Raw genomic sequence first — 27379 nt, 5'->3', positions numbered from 1 at the left:
CACACGCCATGCAGCAGGACGCTGCTGGATCCTGGCGCTGACCATCCCCGCTTTATGCAATTCTTGCTCCTTTCCTATCTTTTCTATCACCCTCCTTCCCTTCCCCCTCCCCCGATTAGGATTTGTAATAAACTGGTTGGACCAACGGTTGTTTCTTAATCTCACGCCGGCTATACAGATATTAAAAGAACCTCACCTCCCTCCTATAAATTGGAGCGAGACAGAGTCAGCCCCATGGGAGGTGCCTTTGGGGAGGCTTGAAGACTTGCACTGCTAGGATGGAGTGCTCTGACCTTCTAGGGTAGTGTATCATCTAAAGCAAAAAGGGGAGATCCGGGTTCCCCTTGCCTGGGCTATGCTATTTACACCTCTTCACGATGTGCCAGTAACAAAATTTTCAGGTGTCTTTTCGTGAACACTTACATTTCCAATGGATAATTTCTTTATTTCACTACTGATCTTACCATCTGTGCTGGGGACATTTGCCCAAACTAAGCAGTTTTTTCCAAAGGATGTTACTTGGTTTTGCCTTTCTGCTTCTAAGTTTTGTAACTGCATTGTGTCTTCAAGTGCTCGAGTGCTTCACTGCTAGGGGCTGTGCTGTGCCTTTGGTTTGCACATGATGTGCATCGTAGCTTCCAGGAGATCCTGAGGCTCCAAAAAGGCACAGGTAAGTGGCAGAGTTTCTCAAGACAGTTTTGCTTACCAGGGGGAGAAAATGCAGGGAAACAAAGAGGAATCTCCTCCTGCTCATATCCTTGGCTTCACATGCTGTGCTGCTGAACAAAGTGTCACTCTGCTTTCCCAGGAAAGCTTCAACGGAAGTTCTGTGCTATCAGAAGGGTGGGCTGGTGGTTTCACTGGTCTTGACTGGTGCCCACATAACTGCCCTCCAATGATGTCTGCTGTAGCACGTCTTTGTACTGAGCATCCAGGCAGTGCAGTGATGCTAGAACATAAAGCATCCTCTTGAACCTGCATCTTCCTTTCCCCACATTTCCATAAATTGTTTGTTCAGGACACAGTGGTTTCCTCATTTCAGGAGTCAGTTAGGACACATATCTCTCAGTTATTGCATGCCAGCTGCGTGGCCTTGCTGAGCATTTGCTTTGCTTCGCTTCCTCTGAGAGCTGCTGTCATGGAGCCGTTGCTTAATTCTCCCTGTGGTGATAAACAGAGGTTGCCTACAAGAAAGGCTTTCATTTTAGTGGTTCCTTTTCTACCAGCCTCTTTGTGAAACTCTGCTTCAGCTGGGTATTTTCTATTTCATTCCATTTTTAACATCTAGGAGCAGGTAGAACAGGCAAAGTTGTTATCTGTAAGGTAGGCAGAGGCAGCTTTTAACCCTCCATGCTATGATGAACCCCAAACTGTGGAAAGGTAACTCCCAAGCCCTTTTTCTTTGCTGATATTCTGGAAACTGAAAGTGTGTATTTTTCATTAAAAACAAAGGAAATACAAAAGCTGATAAAGAGCTTAAGAGTTTTGTTTAAAGCTTGTTTCACAGGTTTAGTGCTCAGTGGAGGCTAAGGAAAACCTCCTGTTTGTTTTACTGTAAATTCATTTCAGATTGACCATTTTCACAGAAAAATGTACGAGCTGGCTTCTCAAATAAGATAGCCCATGGCATCCTAGGAGCAGCACTGCTTAAGACATAGATGACATATGTTCTGAATCGCTGTGACCTCTCCAGGCCAACAGCCCGCAACCCAGTGATCTGCAGTGCTTGACTTCCTGCGCTGCTCGTGTGCACCATGGAATCCTGCCACAAAAGGGTCTGTTTAATTAAAGAGGAGGCACAGGGCGTTCTTTCTCTGCTTGCTCTTCATCAAGAGGAAAAATGACTCCACTTGCAATTTTTCCCCCTCTTGCCCTTAAGTCTCTGCTTAGACTCACAGTGCCTAAAAACACTACAATCACCCAAAATACCATCCCTCTTTGGGAGACAAAGTTTTCTGCCCTCTTTGGGCAGCTGTTTTCTGAACGCAGTGAATGCATTACAGATTTAAAATGTGTCACACGAGTCACTGTAACTCAGAATAACTCAGAAGATGAAATAGGAACAAAACAAGCCCAAGCTGCTGTGCTCAGAAGCGGGAAGGCAGCCTCCTCCAGCAGCCCTGGCCCCAGACCCTCCTGCCGCCCCAATTCTCTGCCCGCGCCAACTCGTGTTGCTGTGCGCACACCGCACCGCACGCCCCCAAGGCGCACCCGAAGGCCTCCCGACCGCCCGATCCCCCGGCCCGGACCTACAACCCCCCGCACACCAGCTGGCCCGGCCCAAAGGACCGCGTACAGCAGGAAGACGGACAGGCTGCGTGAGGCACACGGTGCCATGCCAGCCGCCGCTGGCCGTGGGCGCCTTGCAGCCACCAGGTGCCAGCCGGCAGCTCACAGCCCCAGCGGCCTGTCTGCAGGATGGGGCACCCCGCCTCTCCGCGCAGCGCCTCACGCTAAAGGGCTTTTTCCTTACGCTCTACATCTCCCCTCTTTTACTTTGAAGCCGTTGCCCTTTCTGCAGTCACACACACACGGCCCGGGCCGCCCCGCCTCCTCCCTCCGCGCCGCGTTCTGCCTCACGGCTTCCGCAGGACCGCCGCGCGGCCCGGTCCCGCTCTGAGGTGACGGGCCGCCGCCGTTCCGGACGCCCCGCCGGTCTCCGCGGCAACGCGCCGTGCCGCAGCGGGGGCCATGGCGGACGGTCCGCCCGCGGCCGAGGAGCGGCGGTGGCACTGCGAGGTACTGCGGGCGCGGGAGGTGCCGGAGCTGCCGGTGACAGCCGTTGGTCCCTTTCGTTCTATGATTACTGTTCGCTTGGGATGTGAAATTTCACCGCTGCTTGCTGATGAGGAGCAAGTCTCTTGGAGTAGCAGCTGTATTCGTTACACAGCGCGTGGTGTCTAAAGGTTGGATCTGCAGCGGCTTCAGCTGCAGCTGCGGACTGCATGCAGGTTGGAGATGCAGATGAGCAGCAATCATCTGTGCTTTTTTAAAAGTCCCGAGTCGTTCCGTGGTGACGCAGTACTGCGGGCTGCTTGGTGCAGCAGCTGCTGGCTGGGGCAATTCTGGCCAGTTCTGCCCGAATTTTGAAGCTTGTGAGTAAAATGGACTTGAGATCTGTTGAGATCTTGAAATCTCTCCATGTTTCAGTTTACTGCCCCTTGTTAGTCCAGTAAGAGCTGAATAATGACCTATTTCTGTCCTCTCGGTTAAATCATTCTTGACTTTTCCTCTGTTCTGAATCACAGACATATGTGGGGCAGTTCTACATGAGCCATCGCCATGGAAAGGGCATTTGCTACTGTCCTGATGGCTCCCAACTCCGAGGAGCGTTCTATCTTGGCCACGTAGAAGGCTATGCGACCCAGGAATGGAAGGATGGCAGAACATTTCAGGTAACTGCTGTCCTACCATTTTGACTTCTGCTCCTTTCAAAGTCGGTGTAAGTACAGGAAAATGGAGTTTCTTTTTCCTTTCTTTTATGTTTCTCTCTCTCTCTTTTTTTTTCCAAACAGCCCTCTGAAGCTCTTAGTGGTTTTCTTGCTTAGAACAAAAGCTTCATGCTTTGGTCTGTGAATTAGGGTGCTCTTTTCAACTGCTCACCTTAAGTTGTACTGAACTTTTGCATAAGAAAATCTTGAAGGAGTGAATGTGGTGTCTTCTAAAATCTTACATTCCTTTGTTTTCTCACAAGGTATTACTGAAAAGCCTAGAGTAGAGGAAAATAATCCTCCCATTGTACAGTCTTTTCAATGGGGAGCTGATCAATAACAGCAATTTATTTTTTCCTGAATATTGATGATGTATTACTAGTTATGGATTTGGGAGAGCTTTAATTTCAGTAGATAACATACAATCTGAGGAGGCAAATAGAGAAGCTTCAGGTTGTAGCCGTACTTAGAGCTGTACTGTTGGCAGTCAGTTCTTTTCTCGTGTTTCTTTACAGTTAGACAGTTTGTCTAACTTTTTCTGGAGCCTTTTTACTCCAAATAGCTGTTCTGGTATTGTGGCAACTCAGGATGAGCCTGCCGTGAGCAATATGTATGATGCAGAGGCATGAGGCTGCTTCAGTTTGGTAATGCTCATGCCTTACTGTCACAACCTGATCAGATCAGGATTGTTGAGATTTTGAGATTCTTTTGGGTTAAATTAAAGGGAAGTCGTAGACCCATAGAATGGCTTGGGTTGGAAGGGACCTCAAGGTCATCGAGTTTCAAACCTCCAGCTGCAGACAGGGTTACCAACCACTAAACCAGACAGTAGATCAGAGTGTCAGGGCACCATCCATGGCCTTGGGCTTCTCCAGAATTGGGACACTCACAGCTCTCTGGGCAGCAGTTCTAGGACCTCACTATCCTCTCAGTGAAAATATTTAATATTCAATATAAATATTTAATATTTAATATAAATGATATTTAATGTAACTCTCCCCTCCTTTAGTTTAAAACCATTCCTCCTTGTTCTGTCACTATCTACCCGTGTAATGAGTTAATTTCTCTCCTGTTCATAAGCTCCCCCTAAGAACTGGAAGGCTGCAATGCGGTCTCCCCGCAGCCTGCTCTCCTCCAGGCTGAGCACCCCCAGCTCCTCAGCCTGTCTTTGCAGCAGAGGTGCTGCACCCTCTGAGTGTCCTCGTGGCCTCCTCTGGACCCGCTCCAGCAGCCCCACGTCTTTCCTGCGCCGGGGGCCCCAGGCCTGGACGCAGTACTGCAGATGGGGCCTCACGAGGGCAGAGCAGAGGGGGACAATCCCCTCCCTGCCCGCTGCCAGCCCTCTGTTGGTGCAGCCCAGGGTGCTGCTGGCCTCCCGGGCTGCGGGCGCACACTGCTGCTCGTGTGCAGCTCTGTGCCCTCCAGGACCCCCACGTCCTTCTCTGCATGGCTGCTCTCAAGAAGATCTTCCCGCAGTTTGTATAAATGCCTGGCATTGCCTCGACCCAATGCAGCACCCTACACTCAGCCTTGTTGAACCTCATTAGGTTTACACTGTTTTCAAGCCTGCCCAGATCCCTCTGGATGGCATCCCTTTCTGCTGTTGTATCAGTTGTGCCACTCACCTTGGTGTTGTCGGCAAACTGCTGAGGGTGCACTTGATTCCAATGTCTGTCATTGATAAAGATCTGCGTTCATAGTTTGCATACAAGGTAGGAATGGGGGAATTCAACTTTTGCACTTGCATGCAAGTGTAGCATTGACCCTTTCCTCCATTTGAGTCAGAGGTCACAGAAGCTCTGTCCCTTATCATGTTAGTCATGTAGGTGTCTCTTGGAACAGGAGAATTAGCTCAGGTCTGCGTTGGGTAGAGCCGTACACACCCTCTGATGTACTCTGCACGCTCTTCAGCAAGCACTTCTGTTTTCATATTCCAGCTGCCAGCTGAGAACACAATTTCTGTTCACTTTTCTCTGGTAAGCAGTGCCCCAGTGATGGAGGCATTGAAACAGTTCTTGGAGATTTTCCGTCAGACCTTACACTTGCCTGCCAGTGTCACAGCCAAACTGAGGTACCGTTGTGGGAAGATTAAAACTCCTCTCCTCTAGTGTTTTGTGACCAAGTCTATTCTGTTGGTGTCTCCTACCATGTTTGTTAGTTACCATTGTAAGAAAATAAACTGCTATCAATTCTATCTTCCATGTCAGTGCAGATGTGTATCAGAAGTGCTTGGTTTCTGTTTGGAAAATCTGGATAAAAATCTATCCTGGCCTGGCTAATGAATCCCCATTTACTCATTGAATAAATTAAAAGAAAATCTTGGCTGGGCACAAAGTGGTCAGGGTATTTAATCTAAACATTGTATCTCACTGTTAGGGCCTTCCATTGCTTGTGAGCTTGAAGATTTGTTTGCCACTGAATGTGCCCAAGTGAATGTGGGGGCTTTGAAGTTCAGAATGGCTTCAGCTATTATTGCTGTGTCAACAGGAACTGGTCCAGCAGGGTCAGAACTAGCCAGATCAGTTGTATAACAGACTGTTGTGTGATGTGTTTGATCTCTGATACTAATGAGCTCACTTGTTTCCTAAGGGACTGTACAAATCTGACCAGCGATTTGGACCGGGGATTGAGAGCTATCCAGATGGCTGTCAGGACGTTGGCTTGTGGCTTGCAAATCATCTCATTAAACTGTGTACTGAAGTACCTGGTTCTTTTTCTGTCTTGGATTATCCAGAGCATTGCAGATATTTTGATGACAGTTCTCCAAAGAAGTATATTTCTGTCAAGGAAGATCCTTTCCTCCGTAGCTACAAACATCTTCCTTTTGATGACAAGGATATTTTCCCTGAAGGAGTCCTTGCATATTCTTGTAACATGGATCATCTTACCTTGACTCACTCTTTCCTGGAAGATTGTGATGCTCATTACTTCGAGAACACCAAACAGCTGCCTGAAGAAGACCTCTGGCCTATTGCAAATGGAACTCCTTTGCTAGTTAGGATACAAATGCATGCTTATAAGCACAGGTAATGCTTGATGATTTGTTTATGGTATGTGGATTGTTAGCATTTTTTATCTACAAATATTCATTATTTTCAAATTTATATTGCATGAATACAGTGCACCAGATGTTTTTTATGGCCTTGAGATTACAAGTTGAATTTTTAAACAAAACCAACAAATAATGTATTCATCTCTTAGCTCACAAATTAAATTAAATGTCATTCATTAAGTTAAGCGTTGATTTTCTTCTGGCTAACATCTATAAAATTAGTCTGATTACTTATTTGCTTGTGAAATTACTGGAAGTCCAGTTTTGATAGCAACAGGGAGGCAAAGGCTGTAGAGACCTGCGAGGAATGACCACGTCTCTTTTGAGAGCAGTGTTTTCTGCAAAGATGTAAATATGAAGGAGAACAGTGTCAGCTTTTCAAAAGAACTGGGAATCTGGGCACTGATACCTTTTGGAGGGCATCCTGACTCTTGTTCTCCTCAAGGCAATATAAAATATGCTGCAGCTAGGCTAACAGCTAACTTGGTGCTGTACATGGGAGTACTGCACGGACAGGCAGAGTGTCTGCTGTTTGCTTTGTTGATGGAAACACAGGCTGCATGTGCATATTTCATAGTCCTAGTTACTGCAAGTGATGGAAATTTAATTGTAAACTGATGTCAAGAGTGTGTGTAACTAATTGGTTCATTGAAATAATTGGAAGTTAGATTTTGTTTCCTTCTTTTAGTAGATGTTTGGTGGCTGGATATTTGAACTCCTCTTCATTACAGTCTACATGCTGCTGCCAGCATCCTGTACTCTGGTTTGCCTTCAGCAGGTTTATGCTATTTGAAATGGATCTTAAAATGATTGCTGGTCTGATTTGTCCGTCCTTCTTACCATCACATTTTGAACTGCCCTTGTGGTCAGGGAATACCTGCGTGCTTCAATGTGCAGTGGTTTTTTCGCTCTTTTTTCTAGGCACTGTCAAGCAGAGTTCTCTTCAGATATGAAGCTCATTCTCAGAGGAGTCCGCTGTAATTATGGACATCCAGGCCCCAGGGAACTTGCCTCAAAGCAGTTAATTGAGAAGGCAGCAAGAGGAGATTTTGATGGAGTCTGTGCAGTTCTGAGGAATGGATTGGCTCATCCAGATGTGGCTGATAAACGGGGATACACTGCACTTGCTGCTGCTGCTGTAAGACCCTAAGCATGGTTCTACTGCACAGTAACATTCCTGCTATAGTAGGCTGAATAACATGTTGGTCTTGTTTTGTTACAGAATATGAAAGGAATGCTCAGTAAACAAGAAAAACAGAAAAGAGGGTGGCATGAGTAGTGCCTGTAGTGATTGGTATCATGCCAAACCCCACTGTGAATAAATAATCTAAAGGAAGTCCTTCATTAAGTATTAGAGATGGCTTCAAACGCCAGGTTTGATTTCATGTTATAGCTGTGCATTGGATCTACATTCTTCGTTAGAACTGTGCCCTTATTTCTTCTCCTGGCTGAAATCAGAGTCAGGTGGATTTGTTTTGTTTTTGCTGAGAAGCAATAGTGGCTAGAATCCATGCATGCACAACTTCAATTCCTGTAGGAAGGGCATGAAATCCACCCCTAATCTTTTTATTCGTGCCCTTTTCAGTTACTGGAATACTTGGCATTCATTACAAATTGCTCCAAAATCAAGATAATAATTGAGAACACTGTTTTTCTGTAGACATCTTGGTCTCCTTCTGTACATAAATCCTCCCTCATTCTCAGAAAGAAGAAAGAAATAAGGGCAAGCGTATACTTGAGGACAGAATTTAGCTGAAAGATGCACAGTTTGAACCCTGTAAGACATGGTTCTATATTGTATATGTTATTTTGTGGAAAACATACATTTGAATTAGCTGAACAGTGTAAAGCACTATTTAAAAACTATTGTCAATGCTTTCAATGTCTAAAGCTAGAACTGTGCAAGTATGGATTTTTCCCTTCTACAGGTTCATTCCCACTGTGATATTGTGAATCTGCTTCTTGACAGTGGAGCTGATGTGAATAAGTGTAGCGATGAGGGATTATCTGCTCTCTCCATGTGCTTTATTCTCTATTATCCAGGAGAATCTTTTAAGGACAACATTGCTGAGAGGAGCTTGCACTGTTACCAGGTTTGTTTCTGTCTAATTTGACAAAACATAATGTATTATATCCTCAGGCTGTAAGCTTGCTCTTTCAAGTTCTGTGTAGGAAAAATGATTTTTTTTTGCATTTTGCACTCTAATGATGCATAGTAATCCTTCCTGTCACTACTGACTCTGAAGTTAAAAGGCTTGGCTTAGTAACAAGCTTTCTCTGCAAGCAAAATAAGGCATTGTATCAATAACAGATATGTGAGGCCATGTTTGCTTGGTGTTACAGACAGTGAAGATGCAGCGAGCTAATTAGTGGGAATTACAAAAATGTAATTAGAACAATAGGAGACAGGTGGGTCGCCTGGTACTATGGAGTCGTGCTGGATCATTAAGGTGGCAAGCAAAAAGCTTGTCAGAAGTCTGATTGCTATGGGGTGGATCACAAAAGGAAAACTCCAATCCGTGTGCTGCAAAGAAAAACACCTGCTCTGAATCTTCTGGGAGTATGCATTTTGTAACAGTGCAAACCTGGAAATAAAAACGAAAATGAAAACGGGGATGTCTGGAATCACCAGCCAGGATGAGAAAATGGATAAGAAGGGGGACTAGGCAAGTAGGAACTGCATGGTGTTGGAAGTATTTCAGTGGAAGCTGAAAATGGAAGAGTGGTGCTGAGATGCTCAAAATAAACTAGAGAGGTACTGGCCCATATCCTGTGGAAGCTTCTGTGGAAATCAACACCTACCTGTGGCATTCTGTGATGGACAAGGGAAGAAACACTGATACCATCTATCTGGACAAAGAAAGGCCTTTGACGTGGTCCCTCACAACATCCTTCTCTCCAGATTGGGAAGATCTGGATTTGGTGTGTGGGCTGTTCAATGGATGAGGAATGTTTGTGAGGTTGTACTCAGAGAGTGGTGGTCTCTGCTCAGTATCTGGATGGAGATTGGTGACAAGTGGTGTCCCTCAGGGCTCAGTACCAGGACTGGTGCTCTTTAACATCTTCGTCGATGGCATTGACAGTGGGACCTTCAAAGGCCCCTTCAGACTCAAATGATTCTGTGATTCTATGATCCCTGGATGTTCTGAAGTCCCTGTTCCAGTTACAAGAGGATGTCTGAGTGGTAGTTCACTGCTGAAGTCTCACTATTTTTATGGGAAAGGAAGAAGGAGAGTGAGAGATGAGTATACAACAGGTGCTCAAAGCTTCACAGAAAAATAAATGTGAAACTATTACCTCTCATTTTAGAGATAATACCAAGTAATTTGGGATAGAGAGAGGATCTTTCTGTGTTTGTTTGTGCCTGTCACTGTCTCTTGAGATTCAGCAAGAAAAACGCACGTTGCTTTCACTTTTTTTTCTGTGTTGAATCATATTGTGGTATGGGTTGGAAGGGATCTTAAAAATCATCTAGTTTTAAACTTGCTGAGAGCAGGGTTGCCAGCCACCAGTTAAGTTGTCCAAAGCACCTGGAGCATTGTGACCGGTTCTGGGGCCCCCAATGCAAGGAAACATGGACATACTGGAAAGAGTTCAATGGAGAGCCACCAAGATGATGAAGGGACTGGAGCAGCGTTCCTGTAAGGAGAGGCTGAAGAAGCTGGGATTGTTCAGCCTGAAGAAGAGGAGGCACAGAGAGAATCTTCTCAACATACACAAATACCTGCAGGCAGGGTGCAGAGAAGGCTGGTTCCAGGCTCATTTCAGTGCTGCCCATGGACGGGACAGGGTGCAATAGGCACAAACTGGGACAAAGGAGGATGCATCTGAACATCAGGGTGACCTTTGTGGTGTGGAGGTGTGAGCTGCTCAGCTTGGTATCAACCACAAACTTGCTGAGCGTGCACTCAGCCCCACTGTCCGTGTCACTGACAGAGTTGTTAAATGTTAAATACCTGCAGATCTGGAAACACCAGTTTAGTAGCTCCTAGTTTTAAAGTTTTCATGCAAACAAATGCAGGTTTAAAATCTGTGTCTTGTTTTATTTCAATGAGTTTTTTTCTTCTTTAAAGCCAGGTGGTGGATGCTGGGGGAAGCTTTATCTTTCTGTATGTACTTGAGTCACCAAGAAAGTCGGCAAGAAGAATACTGTGTTTAAGTATTATTCTTAGTTTTTAATATTAACTAGAAATTACTTCTAAAAGATCTCTCGACCATATTCTATTTTAACTCTATGCTGCCCTGCTTTTATTTTATTTTTGTAACCTCTTTCTTTTTTCTTTTTTTAATCTTTGAAAGTGGAACAAACGATCAGAACCCTCAGAAGCAGTCAGTGTGGCTGGGAGCGTAACCTCAGAGTAAGTCTTGCACTTACTGTGTAAGCAGACAAATTCTCATAAACCTTTTTGTACAGAGTAGTAATAGTATTTCACAGAAGGGTGCATCCATTGCAGGGAATGCTATTTTTTTATATGTATAAATGAGTAAATGTTGTTTTCATGCTGTAGAAGGCACTCACTGTTTATACACTGATAGTTCAGGCTGGCAGCAGGAGAGACTGCAGTTGAAAAGTGTTGCTGAAGCAAAGATCTTCATGCTTGGGTGACACAAGGTTTCTTGTTAGCTTGACGTGAAGAGCTGCTAAGTATGCAATGACACGTGCAATGTAGTGCAGATGTGAGGAAGGAAAATAATTAATTCACTCAAAGTCTTGACTCCATATGAACTTAATGGTTATTTTATGCAAGTGTCTGTTCATTTGTATTGACTGAAATATGGCACAACTATTTTTGCTATGTGTATCCTGGAAAAGGCCACATTCTCCCTTCTGTTTTGCTGGCAGTCACCAAACATAATGACATTTTTGTGTTGTGTTTTATGTTGCCATAGATAATTCTGCTATCTTAAAAATCCCAAATTGAAACCTCCTGATTGACATTGGCCATGACTCCTTCCTTTTGTGGCACGTCTTTCCATGAGTCTTGTCTGAAATATTGTGTATATTACCTGATGTTGATTAGTATATAAAGATCCACTGAATTGAGCAAAGCTTATTTAATGCCATGCCTGAAAAGATGAGTCTTTGCTGAGAATGATTTGCAGTAGAGTTTCTGGGTGACTTCCAAGTGCTGTTTGCCTTTAAAAAAAAAAAAAAAAAAAAAAGTGTTTGTGTCAGGCTTTTTTGTGGGATGTATAGATAGTTGTATGTCAAGGAAATACTGGTCCTAGTCTAGCCTAACTGTTGTACCAATCTTTGATCAAGGGAAACATTACAGCCTTGATTCCTTAGGGAGATGAGTGAGGTATGACTGAGGAAAGAACCTTCCAGGAAGCAGGAAATCTGCTTCTGTGATTTAAAAAAACTCCAGTCACAAGTGAGTACCTGATGGAGGTGCAGAGCATCTTGCCTAGTTTTGCCTGTCTGTTCCCACTCAAGACTTCTCATGGTCACAGGGGCTGTTTAGCAAACTGCTCCTTTAGCTCAGAGGGCTGAGGTACACTTCTTCAGGTCATAACAGTGGGTGTTGGTGTAGGGTAGTTGTGATGCCACGTACTGCCTCTGCAATGTGGCAGCTTTCATTTCTATTACCTGTGGTTCATCTTAGTGTAGTAGTTATTCTGGTGTTTTTTTTTATGTCAACTTTAGGCAACAGAAGAGATGGGAAACAATCCAACTGCTGCTTCGGCGAGGTGCAGATCCCAATGTCTCCTGGGTCCCATCACACCTTCTCTTCTTTGCTGTTAAAGCTGCTGATGCAAAGGCAGTGAAATTCCTCTTGGAAAAGGGAGCCAGGGCTGATGTGCGGCTTCCATCCAAGGTTTTACTGGATCGTAATTCACAGTGTGTGTGACTGTCAGTGAGACACAGCATGGGTGAAGAGTGAGCTTGGACTGTTCTTCAAACTGTTTGAACAGATTGTTCTTCAAACAAAAAATTGTTTGAGTCCTGCTTGTGACGCACTGGCACAGGTTGCCCAAGGAGGCTGTGGATGCCCCATCCCTGCAGGCATTCAAGGCCAGGCTGGATGTGGTTCTGGGCAGCCTGGGCTGCTGGTTGGTGACCTGCACACAGCAGGGGGTTGGCACTGGGTGAGCACTGTGCTCCTTTGCAACCCAGGCCATTCTAGGATTCTATGATTCTATGATAAACAGGAGTCTTAATGCTGTGTTTGTGTTTTCAGTTCCAGGGTTTATCTCCTCTTCACATAGCTGCCTCTATTCCTGGGGAGGAAGGAGTCCAGATAACAGAATACCTCCTGAGTTGTGCCCTAGATCTTGATGCAAGGGCAGAAGATGGAAATGAGGTATATGGTCCAGATGAGGTCAGTTTCTCTCTCATCTCATCTCCTTTCACCTGTTCAAGTTCAGACTGCAGAGGACATAAGCAGGGAACTGAGCCTCCTTCCTTCTTGCAGAGAAGTCTTTGCATTTTACTGGACTAGCTTTTAAAAAACAAGAAAATGTCATGTGAAGTTGATAATATTGATTTGCATTTGTTACTAGAGATATTACTTTAAATTCTATGATTATGTGATTTTTATTATAAGAACAGTTGAAAGATTGGGAGGGATCTCTGAAGACTGTGTAGTTCAGTACCCCTGCTCAAAGTTGCAGCAGGTTGCTCAGTATCTAGACCTGTTGTTTTTTCAGTATTTCCAAGGACAATTTCTGTGGACAGTCTGTTCAGTGGCAACGTTCTTTGTGATGCAGCCCAGGGTGCTGCTGACCTATGTTGCAGGGGTGCATGTATGCTCAAGTTCAACTTGTTGTCCACCAGGACTTCCAGGTCCTGCTCTAGAAGGTTTTATTTCCATCTGTTCAGCCTCCATGATGTACTGGTTCCCTCTGCCCAGTTCTCCAGACTGTCCAATTCCCTCAGAACAGCAGCAGCACTGCCTGCTTTATCAGCCACTCTGCAGTTTTATATCATCCTGCAGAGCATGCACACTGTCCCAGCATTGAGGTCATTAGGGCTTTATTATAGTATCTACCCTAGGGGTATCTCTACAGTATCTGCCCTGGGGCACAGCACTGCTGGATGTCATGCTGCTGATCACAAACCAGCTCTCTTGTCTGAGGCAGTACTGAATGCCTTGCTAAAGTCAAGGTAAAGAACAGTGAGTGTTTTCTTATCTTTCACTGAGCTGCTCATCTCATTGTAGAAGGACGTATTTGTCAGGTGTGATCTCCCCATTGCAAAGCTATTTTGACTGCTCCCCATATGGAATATGTTTGGAGATAGCCTTTCAGATTTTTCCATCAGCTTCCCATATGCTGAGGTGAGGCTGTCCAGCCTGGAGATCCCTTCAGCCTTGCCCATGAGATAAAAGTGGTGTTTTCTTTTTGTAAGTCCTCAGTAATGTCTCCTCAGAGGTAAGCAGGGTCTTGTAAGGGCATTGTCCAGCTCCTTAGCATACCATCAGGTCTCATTCACTTAAAAAGGAGTCAGCTTGTGTAACTAGTTTGATAACATTTATTTGGCTGTGACAAGGACTAAGATGAATGTCTGTAGCACAGGGAGATTTAGTTGGCTTTTTCAGTTTGTATTTCTATACTTTATCTGTAAGTAGAAATATTATTCAATTGCAGAATGCCCAGACATTGTGCAGGTAAGATTTGCTTTCTCATATATACATACACATACATGTATATACATATCATATATACCTATATCATCTATATATATGTATTGGTCTGGTGAGCCTATAGACCTGAATTGAATGACATTGGAATGAATTTGACTCAAGGAAGCCCCCTTGTGCCTAAAAGCTAGCTTCTTTTTTCCTGCATCCCACACGATAGAATTTGGCCCAGTAAGTTATTCTGTCTCTAAAATTTTCTTTCCATAGACTCCTTCAGTGGTTTTACTGCACTCTTTAGAGTGCACTCCTAAAGCAGTCTGGCAGATGAAAACCGAATGAAGAAAGCAGAAAAAGGGGAGCAGTGGATTTTGTAGGGAATGAGTCTTATCTATATTTAAGATCCAGACCAATGAGTTACCAGACAGGCTTACTTTTGTTAACTTGTCTTTAAACTCTGTTACAAATAGGCAGATGATTTCACTTTGGTTTCTCAGCCTCAAGACAAAGAAGCCAGCTTGTCAGCTGATGTCTCTTGGCAACTGAAAAATGAAGCAGGACCACCACAAGAGTACTTTTCCTCCTATAACGGTCCTGTTCCAGAAGAAGGTGGGAGGAGTGCGCTGCATATTGCATGCCAAAGAGAGGGCAACGGTGAGGTAAGAGCACAGCATCTGAGTCACAAACTTTGGCAGTGAAGACATTTCATCTCTGAGGTTGGTGTTTGAGTTCCAGGAATAAATTCTTTTCCTACTGAACTATCAGTGTTGTGCAGATCATAAATCTATTCATGTGTGAGGTGAAAAAGTTTATTTAACTGTGAAGTACCATTTGACATGGGAAACTCCTGTACTCAAATTACCATCTGTTAGTTGGCCATAAACTTTTATCATCCACGGGGCCGATTTGAAGTTGGGCAGTCTTAGTTTTGGCATGTGCCTCTGCAAATTTGATTTTGTAAGATTCTTGTCATCGATTTAGGATGCATGCACTTGGAGAGTGGTATATGAGAGAAGGGATGTGTGCTTCCTAGAAAGCAAACCTACATATTCCCTCTGGTGGCAGGGTTAATGACATTTGGGAATCTGGTTGTTTATGTTTGACACTACTGTGCTTGGGCTCTCAATCTGAAGAAAACGGATATGTAATTCTGCTGTAACACCACAATTTGTGAAAGCTTTAAGTGTGTTTTTTGCAGCTTGTTTAATTAATTACTCTATTACTATGATGCTGATCTGATATTAAAAAGTTGGCTTCACTATGTTCTGTTTCTTCTTTTTTCCATGCCACCTACCTACAAAGCATGCCAGAGACGTTATCCGCCTCCTCTTGAAGCACAAGGCAAACCCAAACACGCTGTGGAGCGGCCATTCGCCACTTTCCTTAGCGATTGCCAGCGGCAATGACTTGGTGGGCATTTCAAAGCATCTTCAGTTTTTGATGTCTTCCTTGTTTCTGTAGGCCTTCTCTGATAGCCAGGCTACACAGAGCTTGCCAGTGTACATTTCTAGCAAGAATAATGTTTTTACTTTTCTTTTAAACCCATGGGTGTTTCGTGAGCTGAAATGACTACTGACTACAGAATGAGGTAGCCACAAATACTTGGGTAGAATTCAGAAGGGCTTAATATTTTGATAAATGTGTTCATGTTTGTGAATTCATGAGAATCATCTAACGTGCAATCTCCCTGCCCAGAGTGATTCAACCAAATATCAAAACACTTCTTCCTGGGTAGAAGACAAAAATGTAGACGTCGGTGATATGTGAAATATGATGATAAGTGAAAAGATCAATGATCAGACTTCAAAAAGTGATTTTGGTGCTAATGAGACTAAGCATTCCACAAATAAGGTTTGTAGTTCACACAGTAGAATTCAGCAACTATCTTCCCAGAGCAAGGAATTGACTTTCCTCTGCCCATTCTGGGGCAGGTCCACAGCTGACACCGTGGTGCAACAGATGTACATCCAAACCAGGTAATGAAGCAGATGTGTGTGTTGACAGCATCCGCGTCTCTAAGTTGGAGTGAAATGGATTTGAAAGGTTGACTGTACGGTGGGTCAGGAGTCGGCTGGATGGCCGCAGTCAGAGATGTGGTCACAGCTCTATGTCCAGGTGGATGTACAAGCACAGAGCACTTCAGGTTGGATGTGACCTGCAGGACATCTGCTCCAGCCTTCCTGCTCAAGCAGGGACACACAGAAGAGGATTCCCAGGACCACCTACAGATGTTTTATGAAGATCTCTGAGTGGGGAGACTCTACAATCCCTTTTGGCATCCTGTGCCAGTGCTCCAGCAGCTGCACAGCCCAGAATTACTCCCTAATGTTCAGATGGAACCTCCTTTGTTACAATTTGTGCCTTGTATTGTGTGTTCTTGTATTGGCACTGGAATGAGCTTGGATTCAACCTCATTGTGCACACACTAATGTCTAAAAATACATCGGTAAAAGACTTTGATATTATTGTCTGTAATGTCTATAGACATTATCTATTATTTATAGATAAACATATTTAAATAATAATATTAATAATACAACATGACAATAATACTATAAATTATGTTTGCATGATAATGTAGATATTACATATCTATTATCAGGTACACCTTGAGCTTCGTGTCTCCTGCAGTGGGGAGCCCAGAACTGGACTCTGTGGCCTTAGCAGTGCTGAGTGCACGTCCCAGCTCTGTGACAAATACTAGTGGATGTTCCAGGTGTACTCTAAAGCTCCAGGGCCTTGGCTGATGTGGCTAGGATCTCACTTTCCTGCTGTGGAGCTGCCAAAAATGGTTACCTCAGCCACTAATTCGTAACGTTTACCTTTGCAGGCAGTGGTTGAACTCCTCAAACATGGGGCTGACCCAAATCTGCCACTAAGTGGAGCCGTGGAAAGTGCCCTCTGTGCAGCTGTCAGTACCACATATGAACGCCAGAGAACAGCAGCACAGAGGATTGCTTTGGTGAGAAAATGTCTTTTTTTTTTGTCTTCCTCGTAGGATTCAGAAAAATCAATGATATTTATCACGTGCATTTAATTCCCTTTCTCTTTAATGGGTAATAAGCAGTTGATATATATGAAGAACAGTTCATATACATGTATTCCTAACACTGCCTGTTCCTGTCCTGTGGAGCAGGGTATCTGTGTGGCCATTTGTTTTTGTGTTTGAAGAGGATGACAACCTTTTGGTTTAGAAAAGAAAAAATGTCATTAAAGGCAAATAGGATTACTGTAGAACCCACAGCTCTGTAAGATCTGTTTCCTTGTTTATAAACACACCATTCACATGGAGAGAGGTGTGTTGTGCGACTGTGGATAGGGGAATCCCACTTGGGGTGACTTCACTTTCTCTCTACATTAAGGTCAATGGCAGTGTTTGTGTGTATGAAAGTTGGAACTTTTCTTCTCACCCCAGGAAGCACAGAGCTGATCTCATTCAGAATGCAGGATTTTGAGATATCCAGAAGCAAATAGCAACTGCCTGCAAGAAGGCTTTACTTAGAAAACATGTTTAGATCATCAATTGATGAACAGCTTTAATGGAGCAGAAGAAATGTGTGGTTTGATGCACAGAGCAATCTTACAAATAGATGTTAAGCTCTGATAATCAGTCCTGTCTCTTTAGACATAGCATGAAGGAGATTTTTTTGGGAGCTTTTGTTTTTGCTGGGATGTGCAATGGTTTCTTGTCTTCAGGTTGACAAGCTGCTTGAAGCTGGCGCAGATATCCTTGCACCAGTGACTCTTCAGGAGGGAAATACAAAAGCTGTGGGAACTGCTGTTGACTTTGCCTATTATAAATATTATCAGGTATGACTTACATTTCTGTCTTGAAAAATGCAGTGTTCTTTGTATCTGTTCAGATATGTGTTCTGCTTCATCCTCACAGTTTGTCTAGGGCAGCCTTCGAAAATGCTCAATGGAAATTTGCTTTCTCCTTTCATTGCTTCTGAACTATTCACCATTTCAAGTCTGAATGTTCTCTTAAGCATTTTGCCTGTGCAGATAATTGTTACAACAACACTCCATTCGGAACTGAATTGGAGAAAGTTAAATGTAATCATACATTGAGAAACTAAACACAAATGTCACATCTGTTTCTGTGAGGCTACAATGAAATCAGGAGAAGGTATTGTGATGTACTATATATATGATTATTATATATAACATGGTATTATACATATAAATAATAATAATATATAGTACATATTTATGATAATAACTTGAAGTGTGTTACAAGTTATGAAAATGCCTTATCAATCAAACCTTAAAATAATGAATTTAAAAAATAAGGGAATTAAATAAAACATATGTTAAGATACGTATGTATGCATATGTATGTTGTATATTATCTATAACATCTTCTAAGTATATTTGCTAAACAAAATGAGTTTATTTATTTACTACATACAAGAAACAGAGTGAAACTCAGTAATTCATTAGTTCCTTTCAAAAGGGATTTTACTGCAGTAAAAGCTTGTACTTACTAATCTTGCAGTGAACACATTTCTGCTGGATTCTTTTTATCCTGGCCTACCTGTTTCAGAAAACAAGCTTTGAAAAAGTCAAGGATTCTTTGATGGTTCCAATTGGAAGCAATTCTGCCTTTATTCATATACATATATATAGCTTTTTTAGGGAGAAACATAACAGTGGGCAAGCAGCACCCTCTGGATGTCTTTCCATTTCCAGGAAGCTTCTCAGCACTTTCACAGGTGCTGGGAGAGGAGCTCTGCAAGATGAGGGCAGCTTCCACCTTATTGAAACGTTTGAAAACTGTTTTAGTTCAAACTGATAAGCACAACACCACAACTTCAGACCTGGGCATGTCCCGTGCCCCTCATCACACGTGAAGCTCCTAGCCAGGATCTATTAGGGACAGTGCTGTGCTTTTGGAATGGCTTGGTGTAGCTTTGAGAAAATTGCGTTAGATTTAATGCTCCCATACGTCAGTGGATTAACTCACACTATGTTTCAGGACAGGAGAATTGCTAACACACCGTACCACATGCTGTCAGCATCTGAGCAGGAAGTTGTTCAAGCACGCCAGGCACTGCTAGAGCACATTACAGCAAAGCTCCGTGAGCGCGTCATTCTGAAAGAGAAAGAGTGGGATCAAGAAGAGCTGAGAAGGTCCAAGAAATGTTAGTTAAGGCTTTAAGAGTATTTCGAGATGAAGAGTGGCATTAACAGGTGTGAAGAGGAATTTACTGTTATAGTTCTGGTTTTGCTGCCTGAAAAAGGAACTCGGTAAAAACTGTGCTGACATATTTGGTAAGGAGAATGTTTGGGGTTCCTGCAAACACCAAAGGGAGCAAAAAAGGCACGGAGGAAGAAATTTCAGTATGAGCTTAGTGACTGTCTGGTGCTACCTGGTAGATTCCTATAGAAGATCTATTACCATTTATTAATGAGTGGTTGAAGGAGCTTGCTTTCCTAGCATCTCTTTTGTTCTAATGCTCTAATTAATGTATTGATTAGAGTAGTGACAATGAATATATACAAGTTAAGATAATCTAAATGGTCTTCCTCACTAGTTCTCAAGCACTTCCTGAGGCTTATAAGCTCCCGATACCAGTCTTTGAGGCAGATGTATCACACTTGAAAAGTGACATCTGAATATCAGATTGTTACCTTTGCAGTCACAAACTTTGCAGGGAAGGCCCTACAGGGAGATTGGGACAGGCTGATGGCTGGGCTGAGGCCAGTGGGATGAAGTTGAACAGGAGCAAGTGCCAAGTCCTGCACTTTGGCCACAACAACCCCATGCATCGCTACAGGCTTTGGGCAGAGTGGTTGGAAAGCTGCATGGAGGAAAAGGATCTGGGGCTGAACGTGAGACAGCAGTGTGCCCAGGCGTCCTCCGTACTCTGCGCTGGTGAGGCTGCGCCTTGAGTACTGTGTTCAGTTTTGGGCCCCTCACTACAAGAAAGACGTTGAGGCCCTGGAGCACGTCCAGAGACAGGCAATGGAGCTGTGAGGGTTCTGGAGCACAGATCTATGGGCAATGGCTGAGAACTGGAATGGGTCAGTTTGAAGAAAAGGAGGCTCAGGGGAGACCTTATGGCTCTCTACAACTCCATGAAAGGTTGTGGTGAGGTAGGGGTTGATCTCTGTTCCCACACAGTGATAGGATGCAAAGGAAATAGGCTCAAGTTGTGCCAGGGTTGGTTTAAGTGGGATAACAAGAAGAATTTCTTCACATAAAGGATAATCAAGCATTGGAACAGGCTGCCTGAGGAAGTGGTGGAGTCGCTCTGCTTGGAGGTATTATTAACAGCGCAGTGATGTTCAGGACATGGTTAGTGATGGACTTAGTAGTTTAATTGGATGGTTGGAGTTGATGATTTTCAGGGTCTTTTCCAACTTAAATAATTCTATGATTCACTGACAAGAGATGCTTTGTATTCAGTATCTTCAAGATTTATGCAGTAGACAGTTCACCAAGTAGTGTGTGGTGCCCCAGATTTTTAACAGAGGTTGATTTTGTGACTAATACTCTATTTCTCTAGTAGCAACGCTGATTTTGGTCTCCTCTCTGTCATGTTGTTGTAGTGGATTCAGCCATTCATGTATGTGCTTCAGAGAACAAAGAGAGGAACCATCATGAGGAACAGGGAAGGTAGGACACAGATATGCATGCAAGTATTTACTGTTCTTAGTCAAAAATAACACGCCCTGATATTTTCCAAGCACTGCCATTTTTGTCTTTCATAACTTTTCTTTCATCTATTCAGTCTTATCAGCTGCAGTTGCCTTTTTTCTCTGTCCTGATCACATCACTCCATCTTCAGATTCTACCACAAGAGTTGGCATAATATTCAGTCATCTTGTGGGAAGCAGCATATCTGCATCTTTTAAACTGAGTCATCAGTACCATAGAGTACCATGCAAATGCTAAGAAATACGCAGCCATGCTTTCCATTTTGATACAGGAATTTGAGAAGATGTTTTAAGACCGTCAAGAAAAAGCATTTTTTTGTGTGTGTTTTTGCAACTCCATTTTCAGTTGACATGAACACATGACATGCAAATTTTCAAATGGAATGTGTAGATTTGCAATCAGATATTCAACTGGAAGAAAAATCTGATCTCATCTCTTTACCAAATGTTGTAAGCCCTCTCTTACCAGAGAGAAAACCCCCCACTTCACAGTCAGCCTTATTGATGTCATTGCTTTTTGGCAGTACATACTTTTATGAACAGCTGTTCTCAAGGGTACAAGAAGAATAAAATGAGATTAAATATCTCTGACGACCAAGAGAGCTAAATGAGAACTGCAGCTACTGCCACTGAACCAGACTGACATTAGTTTCAGAAAAACAAGATCACATATCCCACTAGTTTTACGGCTTTGTAGCTTTCTCATTTTATGTTTTAATAAAGAAAATAAATTCTCTTGCCCATATACTTTAGATTGCATCTGGGGACTGCTCTGAAAGTACTGCCTCCTGTTTTATGTTTGCCCACAAGACCAGTAACAGATGTTGGTGGGATGGCAGCAGAGGCTGAATCTTCCCATCAATATCCTATTGTGTTGTTGCTGTGTGACAGATGGCAGCAGAGGGGCAGTGTGACAGAATGGTGCGTGACATGGGAGTGTGTATGGAGCAAACATGTGGAATTGAATTCCTCTGTGAAGAAAAAATGCCAGTGAGTGCCATTCACTGATGCTTGTGAACAATGATGGAGACCAAAGAGGGGATGTGAGCAGTGGATGTGAGCACAGTGAGGGGTGGGTGGTGCATTTCAGCAGTGGTGGCAGTGACAGTGGTCACCTCTGCCAGTGCAGCTTTATACAAGCACAGCATACAGGTTCTTGTTCATCACTGGTAAAAATGCAGAGCTAATGGTGGTGACTATGTTGAAAATTTGTGTTTCGTAACTGATAATTTGTTCTATCAAACAGTGTTACTGTGCTCACTGTATCTGTTGTAGATTCCAGGGAAATAAATAGGAGGCATTACTTTTGGAGCAAACTATGTATTTTATATGTGGCCCCAGACAATTCCTCTTCACTTAGCATGGCCCAGGCAAGCCAGCAGGTTGGACATGTGTCCAATGTGTCCAGCATGGGCATAAAAAGAACTAACAGAAAATCTGGAAGGTTAAAGCACACAAAGATTTTACAAAGTCAGCACTGACTTACTGGCAGAGGTGAAATGTTAGTGCAACCTGCTTGCTGCTGTGCAGGGATAAAGCAGTGTTTCTAATAGAGACTGTATCACATAGCTGGAAGGCTGTAATAAATTGGTAGCATATAAAATATATTCAGTATTGCCTGTGAAAGCTATGATGTATTCAGATGTATCTTAGCTTTTAAGAAAATTGTATCACAGGAATGAAAGGTTTTGCATGAAGAGCCTTTGGCTTTATCTTACATCTAGTCCTGTCAGATTTCACAAGCACAGAACTGTTTGGCTTGGACAGGTCATGCTAAGGAGTTGTGTGCTGTAAAGAGTTCCTAAATTTTTAAAGAACCTGTAAGAGCAGAGCCCAGCTTGCAATTAGATCCAGCAGTCTGCTTCCTAGTCCCACCAGCAGCCTCAGCCCAAGTACTCTTTGTTTTATATTTCAACTGCAGAATAATTGTCAGGACTAAGGCTAGAAAGAACAATAATGTACTTCTGTTTGACAAGTACCTTTGTTCCAGGCTGCCCATCTTTAAGTACTGCTATCAGTGCGGACGTTCTGTTGCTGTCCAGCTGTCACCCTGCAAACGCTGTTATGAGGTCTTTACTTGCAGTGAGGCTTGCAGAAGGAAATCCTGGAATGAACGACACAGTCGTGAGTGCTCAGGATTGCTGGGTAGGTTCAATCACCATTGCTGTGTCAGCATGGTGATTTGTGTATATGTAATAATAACCTGGGCATGCCTTCCTTTGAATGAACTGTTCAGTTGCATTTTATGTAGAAATTTAAATAAGAACATTCACTTGAATGTTTTGGAAAACCACCAGCTTTAAGACTACGCAAACCCACAACAGAAGCAGTAAAAGATTGGCACAGAATCACAGGGTGGTTGGTTGGAGGGGACCTGATGTGGCTTCAGGGAGGAGAGAACAGGTAGTCACCCTCCTCAATCCCTGTGAAGCTTGTGGAGCCAATTAATGCTGGAAACCTCCAGATGTGTGGATTTCCAGTCAGCAAGGATTTAATGCAGGAAATCACACCTAACCAGACTGATAGGTTCTTACAGTGAGCTTGGGTGGATGAGAGGAAAACAGAGGAGGTTGTTTACATCACCTTTATTAAGGCTCTTGACACTGGCTTCTGTAGCAAACAGTCTTCTCACAGACAAACTATTGAAGTTTGGGTTAGAAAAGCAGACAGCAAGGTGGACTGAAAACTGACAAAATGACTGGGCCTAGAGTGTAGTGACCAGCATCAAACAGTCTGGATGGAGCACTGTACCACTGGCACAGACTTGGGGCCAATAGTATTGAACATCTTTGTTAATGGCCGCAGTGACAGTGTGTGCCTTCAGCAACTGCGTGTGATTGGGAAGAGTGACTGCCAATGTAAATGGGTGCATTCCTAGTCAGGAGGAGCTGGACAGGCTAGTGGAACAGGAAGAGAGGGACTTCATGAAATTCAATGAAGGAAAGTCCTGCGTCTGGGGGGAACAACTCAATGAGCCAGTAAGTGCAGGGGGGTGACCAGACGGAGAGCAGCTCTTCAGAAAAGGACCTTAGGGCCATTCTGGGGACAAGCAGCAAAGAAAACCAAGAACATACTGGGCTGTGTTGGGAAATGCATCACCAGCACGTTGAGAGAGGAGAATCCCTGCTCAGCATGGCTGAAATCCTGTTGGGATGAAGGTACCTGTGTTTTGAGCTCCTCTGTGCAAGGAAGATGGACTCAGTGCACTAAGTCCAGCAAAGGACCACTGGGGTGATTAATGGCTTGGAGTGTCTGTGCTGTGATGAGAGGCAGAGATGTGAGATTCACTGTCCTCAATATGAAGAAGATGTAGTGGAATCTCATCAATGTGTAGAAATACCTGATAAGACTTAATGAATATGAAAAATTCTTCACTGTGACAAGACTAGAGGTGATGGAAACACAAGACACATGAAATGACATGTGAACACAAGAAAACACGTTTTTACTGTCAGGGTGGACAAGTGGTGATACAGGTTGTCTGGAGAGGTTGTCTCCATTCTGAGAGGGCATCAGACCCTGGCCTGGACGGAGCCCTGGGCAGCCAGCTCAAGTGGCCTCTTCTGATCTCAGTCATACTGTGCTTTGTGATGAGAAAGAAATGAGATATGATGGGAGTAGGAAGACGAGAAAGCGTATAGATAGAATGGGGAACGGTTTGATTTAGGGTAGCAGTAGAGTGTGACATGTTTGTTGTTCATAGTTTGATACTTTCAGTCTTTTATCACCTTGGGAACACTTGAAATAGTGACTCTGGTGCCACACACCAGAGCCGTTTATGTCTGAAGAACGAATTACTGTTATAAAATGTTCTGAAGGAGATACAGAAAAACAGTTGCAAAGCACACCACCCCAGTGTGGTCGGTGAATCCTGTACAGACCTGAACTAATCCATCCAACAGCAAACTACATTTTCAAGGAGTGGAGGAGCAAGAACTCTCCAGTGAATTTGTTACTTTTCCCACCAAGAAAAGGAGCCTAAGATCCAGAAAATTATTTCAACGTTTTCCAGTGATGTTTTGTTTGGAGCGGTTCTTGTAATTGTCCAAAACATTGTAACTGCCATCAAACAAAGCAAAACAAGCCTCTCCTACCTCACAGAGTAGTTACAATTCATTCTTAAGAAACAAAACCAAATAAATTAAATTTTACTACGTATATAATAACAATTCTTAAACATTGGAGCTGTATAAAGCATTTTCCATCTGCCACGTTTCTGGTAAAGGCGTTCACTGAAATGCCCAACCAAACAGACCTCACTGCACAGCTGTTTGGCACCTTTCTCATGGTAATTTGTAGGTTTATGTAGAAGAGAATCATCCCCTATAATCACTGACGATGTGGTCCATCCCGTGTATCCTGAGGTGCCTTTATGCACTGTTCTAGTGGTGCCAAAGAGGAGGGGATGGCCTTACTAATGGCTGTGACCACTCTCAGTATGAAATTGAGAGAATGTCAATGCCTATTTTGATGGGAAAATTACAGCTATATTTTTAAATGTGTTTGTCCCAGATCTGTGTTAACGGTGATAATTAAAACATACAAGCTTGCTTATGTGAGAGGACTGCTAACAAAAACACTTTTCAAACACTGTGTTCCTTTCTGGTTAATTTCAAGGTTAAAAGGTTTATTTATTTTTATTTTTGTTTTGTTTGTTTCTTTGTTTCTTCTCTCCAAAATAAAAAGATGTGAAATTCCCTAACTTACATCAGTTTGAACCATTCAGTCTGTTGCTCCAGGAGCTTTCTGCTCTTGGATTTCTGCTTCCTTTTTCTGCTTCCTGTGCTTTTAACTATGGGATAATACAGTTAGCATTTCTTTTGCACCTTGTGAGGAAAACTCAATGTTTAACAAAGTCCTGAAGTAATTAGCAGCATTAGCAGCAGGTCTAGCAGTTTCTAAGATGCTTACAAGAAGCAGCAAGTATCAGCTGCATGTGGTCAGTTTGCTGGGAAGTTTATAGGTACGTAAGTAGGTACAAATAGTGGATTGACAGCTGTCTGTTAACAATGCACTTGTACCAAAATAGGAATATTCTCAAATCTTATATCCAGTTTATGGTTAATTAAAAAAAAAAAAACAACAAACCAAAGCTCACTTTATTTATTTATTTTCAGAGAAGAGTACAGGTCAGATGTTTCCATCTGCAAGCACAGCAGGTCACAAAGAACACAAAAAGAACAACATTTGCAAAAATGGACGAGAAGGTGGAGAAAAGAGAGGTAGAAGAAAGGATAAGGTTAGGAGTGGTGGAAGAGAGACTCACCAGAAGAATGGCTGACTTGTTTCAAGTACCACTTACTACTGTATGGCCATGTTTGAATGCCATTTTCTTTCTGCCTTGTACTCCACTTCTAATAAGATTAAAAGTGACACAGTCTGACAAGCTTTGAGGAAATAAAGAGAAAGCATCTTTCCGTGATGCCACACGAGCTCCATACCATCAGAACTGGTGTGTGTGGGATGTGGGTACATCCATGTTACGCTTCACAGAATCACAGAATGGCTCAGGTTGGAAGGGACCCCAAAGATCACGAAGCTCCAACCCCCTGCCACATGCAGGGCCACCAACCTCCACATCTCACAGCAGCCCAGGCTGCCCAGGGCCCCATCCAACCTGGCCTTGAACACCTCCAGGGATGGACGGGGCATCACAGCCTCTCTGGGCAGCTGTTCCAGCTCCTCACCACTCTCTGTAAAGAATTTCCCCCTGACATCCAACCTCAATCTTCCCTCCCTGAACTTAACACCATTTCCCCTTGTCCTGCTGTTATCTCCCCTTTCAAAGAGTTGATTCCCCTCCTGTTTGTAGGCTCCCTTTAGGTACTGAAAGGCTGCAATGACGTCACCCCGCAGCTTCTCTTCTCCAGGCTGAACAAGCCCAGCTCCCTCAGCCTGTCCTCACAGGGGAGGTGCTGCAGCCCCCTGCTCATCTCTGTGGCTCCTCTGGACCCTCTCCAACAGCTCCCTGTCTTTCTTGTACTGGGGGCTCCAGCCCTGGACGCAGTGCTGCAGATGGAGCCTCACAAGAGCAGAGCAGAGGGGGACGATCACCTCCCTGTCCCTGCTGGCCACCCCTCTGCTGATGGAGCCCAGGATCCCATTTGCTTTCTGAGCTGCAATGCCACTGCTGGCTCATGTTAAGTTTTTCATCCATCAGGACCTCCAGGTAGCTCTCTGACCAAGTAACCAAACGAAAGCACATTTGTTGGCTTTGCACAATCTTACATTTGCCTCTTTCTATTATGGATACCAGCGATATTCCATCACCTTTCAAAGAGAGAATTCTTAGATGAGCATATATCGTGGATGCACCTACTGGTTCTGTTAAACGGCCTCCTCATATTTGTGCTGTTCGTTTTTCCTCATAACCAATGATGGTAGGTGAAGGCGCCCTCAGTTCCTCTGTTTAGCATCTCCAAGTCAAGGGGAAGGAAGGGTGACTGCCGGCCCCGTCTGGCTGCCGCTCCGGGAAGTGCAATGGGGGACCGAAAGCAGGGTGCTGCTAAGAAGTCACTCTGTGATTGGTTAGAATCCCTGCCATCTCTGAAGGACGGCGATGGGGATTGGCTGGTGTCCTTTCTCCACTCGCTGTTGGACAGCAGTGAGAGCTTCTCTGATTGGCCATCGCTTTCCGCACCTTGCAGCAAACC

At 43.7% G+C, this 27379-nt stretch overlaps 1 protein-coding gene and 1 long non-coding RNA gene across 2 annotated transcripts; one reads left to right on the top strand and one right to left on the bottom strand.

Annotated features, from left to right (window-relative positions):
• Positions 1-2702: 2702 nt before the first annotated feature.
• Positions 2703-26114, top strand: ANKMY1 (ankyrin repeat and MYND domain containing 1). The gene is made up of 16 exons (XM_042839437.1): positions 2703-2739; positions 3249-3395; positions 6021-6457; positions 7405-7621; positions 8412-8576; positions 10783-10841; positions 12131-12302; positions 12666-12806; positions 14561-14722; positions 15366-15473; positions 16894-17025; positions 17760-17873; positions 19042-19207; positions 20619-20685; positions 22717-22871; positions 25844-26114. The coding sequence occupies exons 2-16, from the start codon at positions 3270-3272 to the stop codon at positions 26005-26007; spliced, it is 2385 nt and encodes a 794-aa protein (XP_042695371.1). The 5' UTR covers positions 2703-2739; positions 3249-3269; the 3' UTR covers positions 26008-26114.
• On the bottom strand, positions 18653-27209 carry LOC122171699. The gene is made up of 3 exons (XR_006172074.1): positions 27046-27209; positions 22706-22830; positions 18653-19158 (listed from the first exon to the last, which is right to left on the bottom strand). It is a non-coding gene; the product is annotated as an uncharacterized LOC122171699 (long non-coding RNA).
• Between the last annotated feature and the right edge of the window lie 170 nt (positions 27210-27379).

Source organism: Centrocercus urophasianus, unplaced genomic scaffold, assembly GCF_019232065.1.
Source record: "Centrocercus urophasianus isolate 14NV4802_14NV808 unplaced genomic scaffold, USGS_Curo_1.0 seq_92, whole genome shotgun sequence".
Taxonomy (NCBI): Eukaryota; Metazoa; Chordata; class Aves; order Galliformes; family Phasianidae; genus Centrocercus; species Centrocercus urophasianus.
The sequence above is the reverse complement of the archived record's forward strand: the minus strand, read 5'-3'. Positions and strand labels throughout refer to the sequence as shown.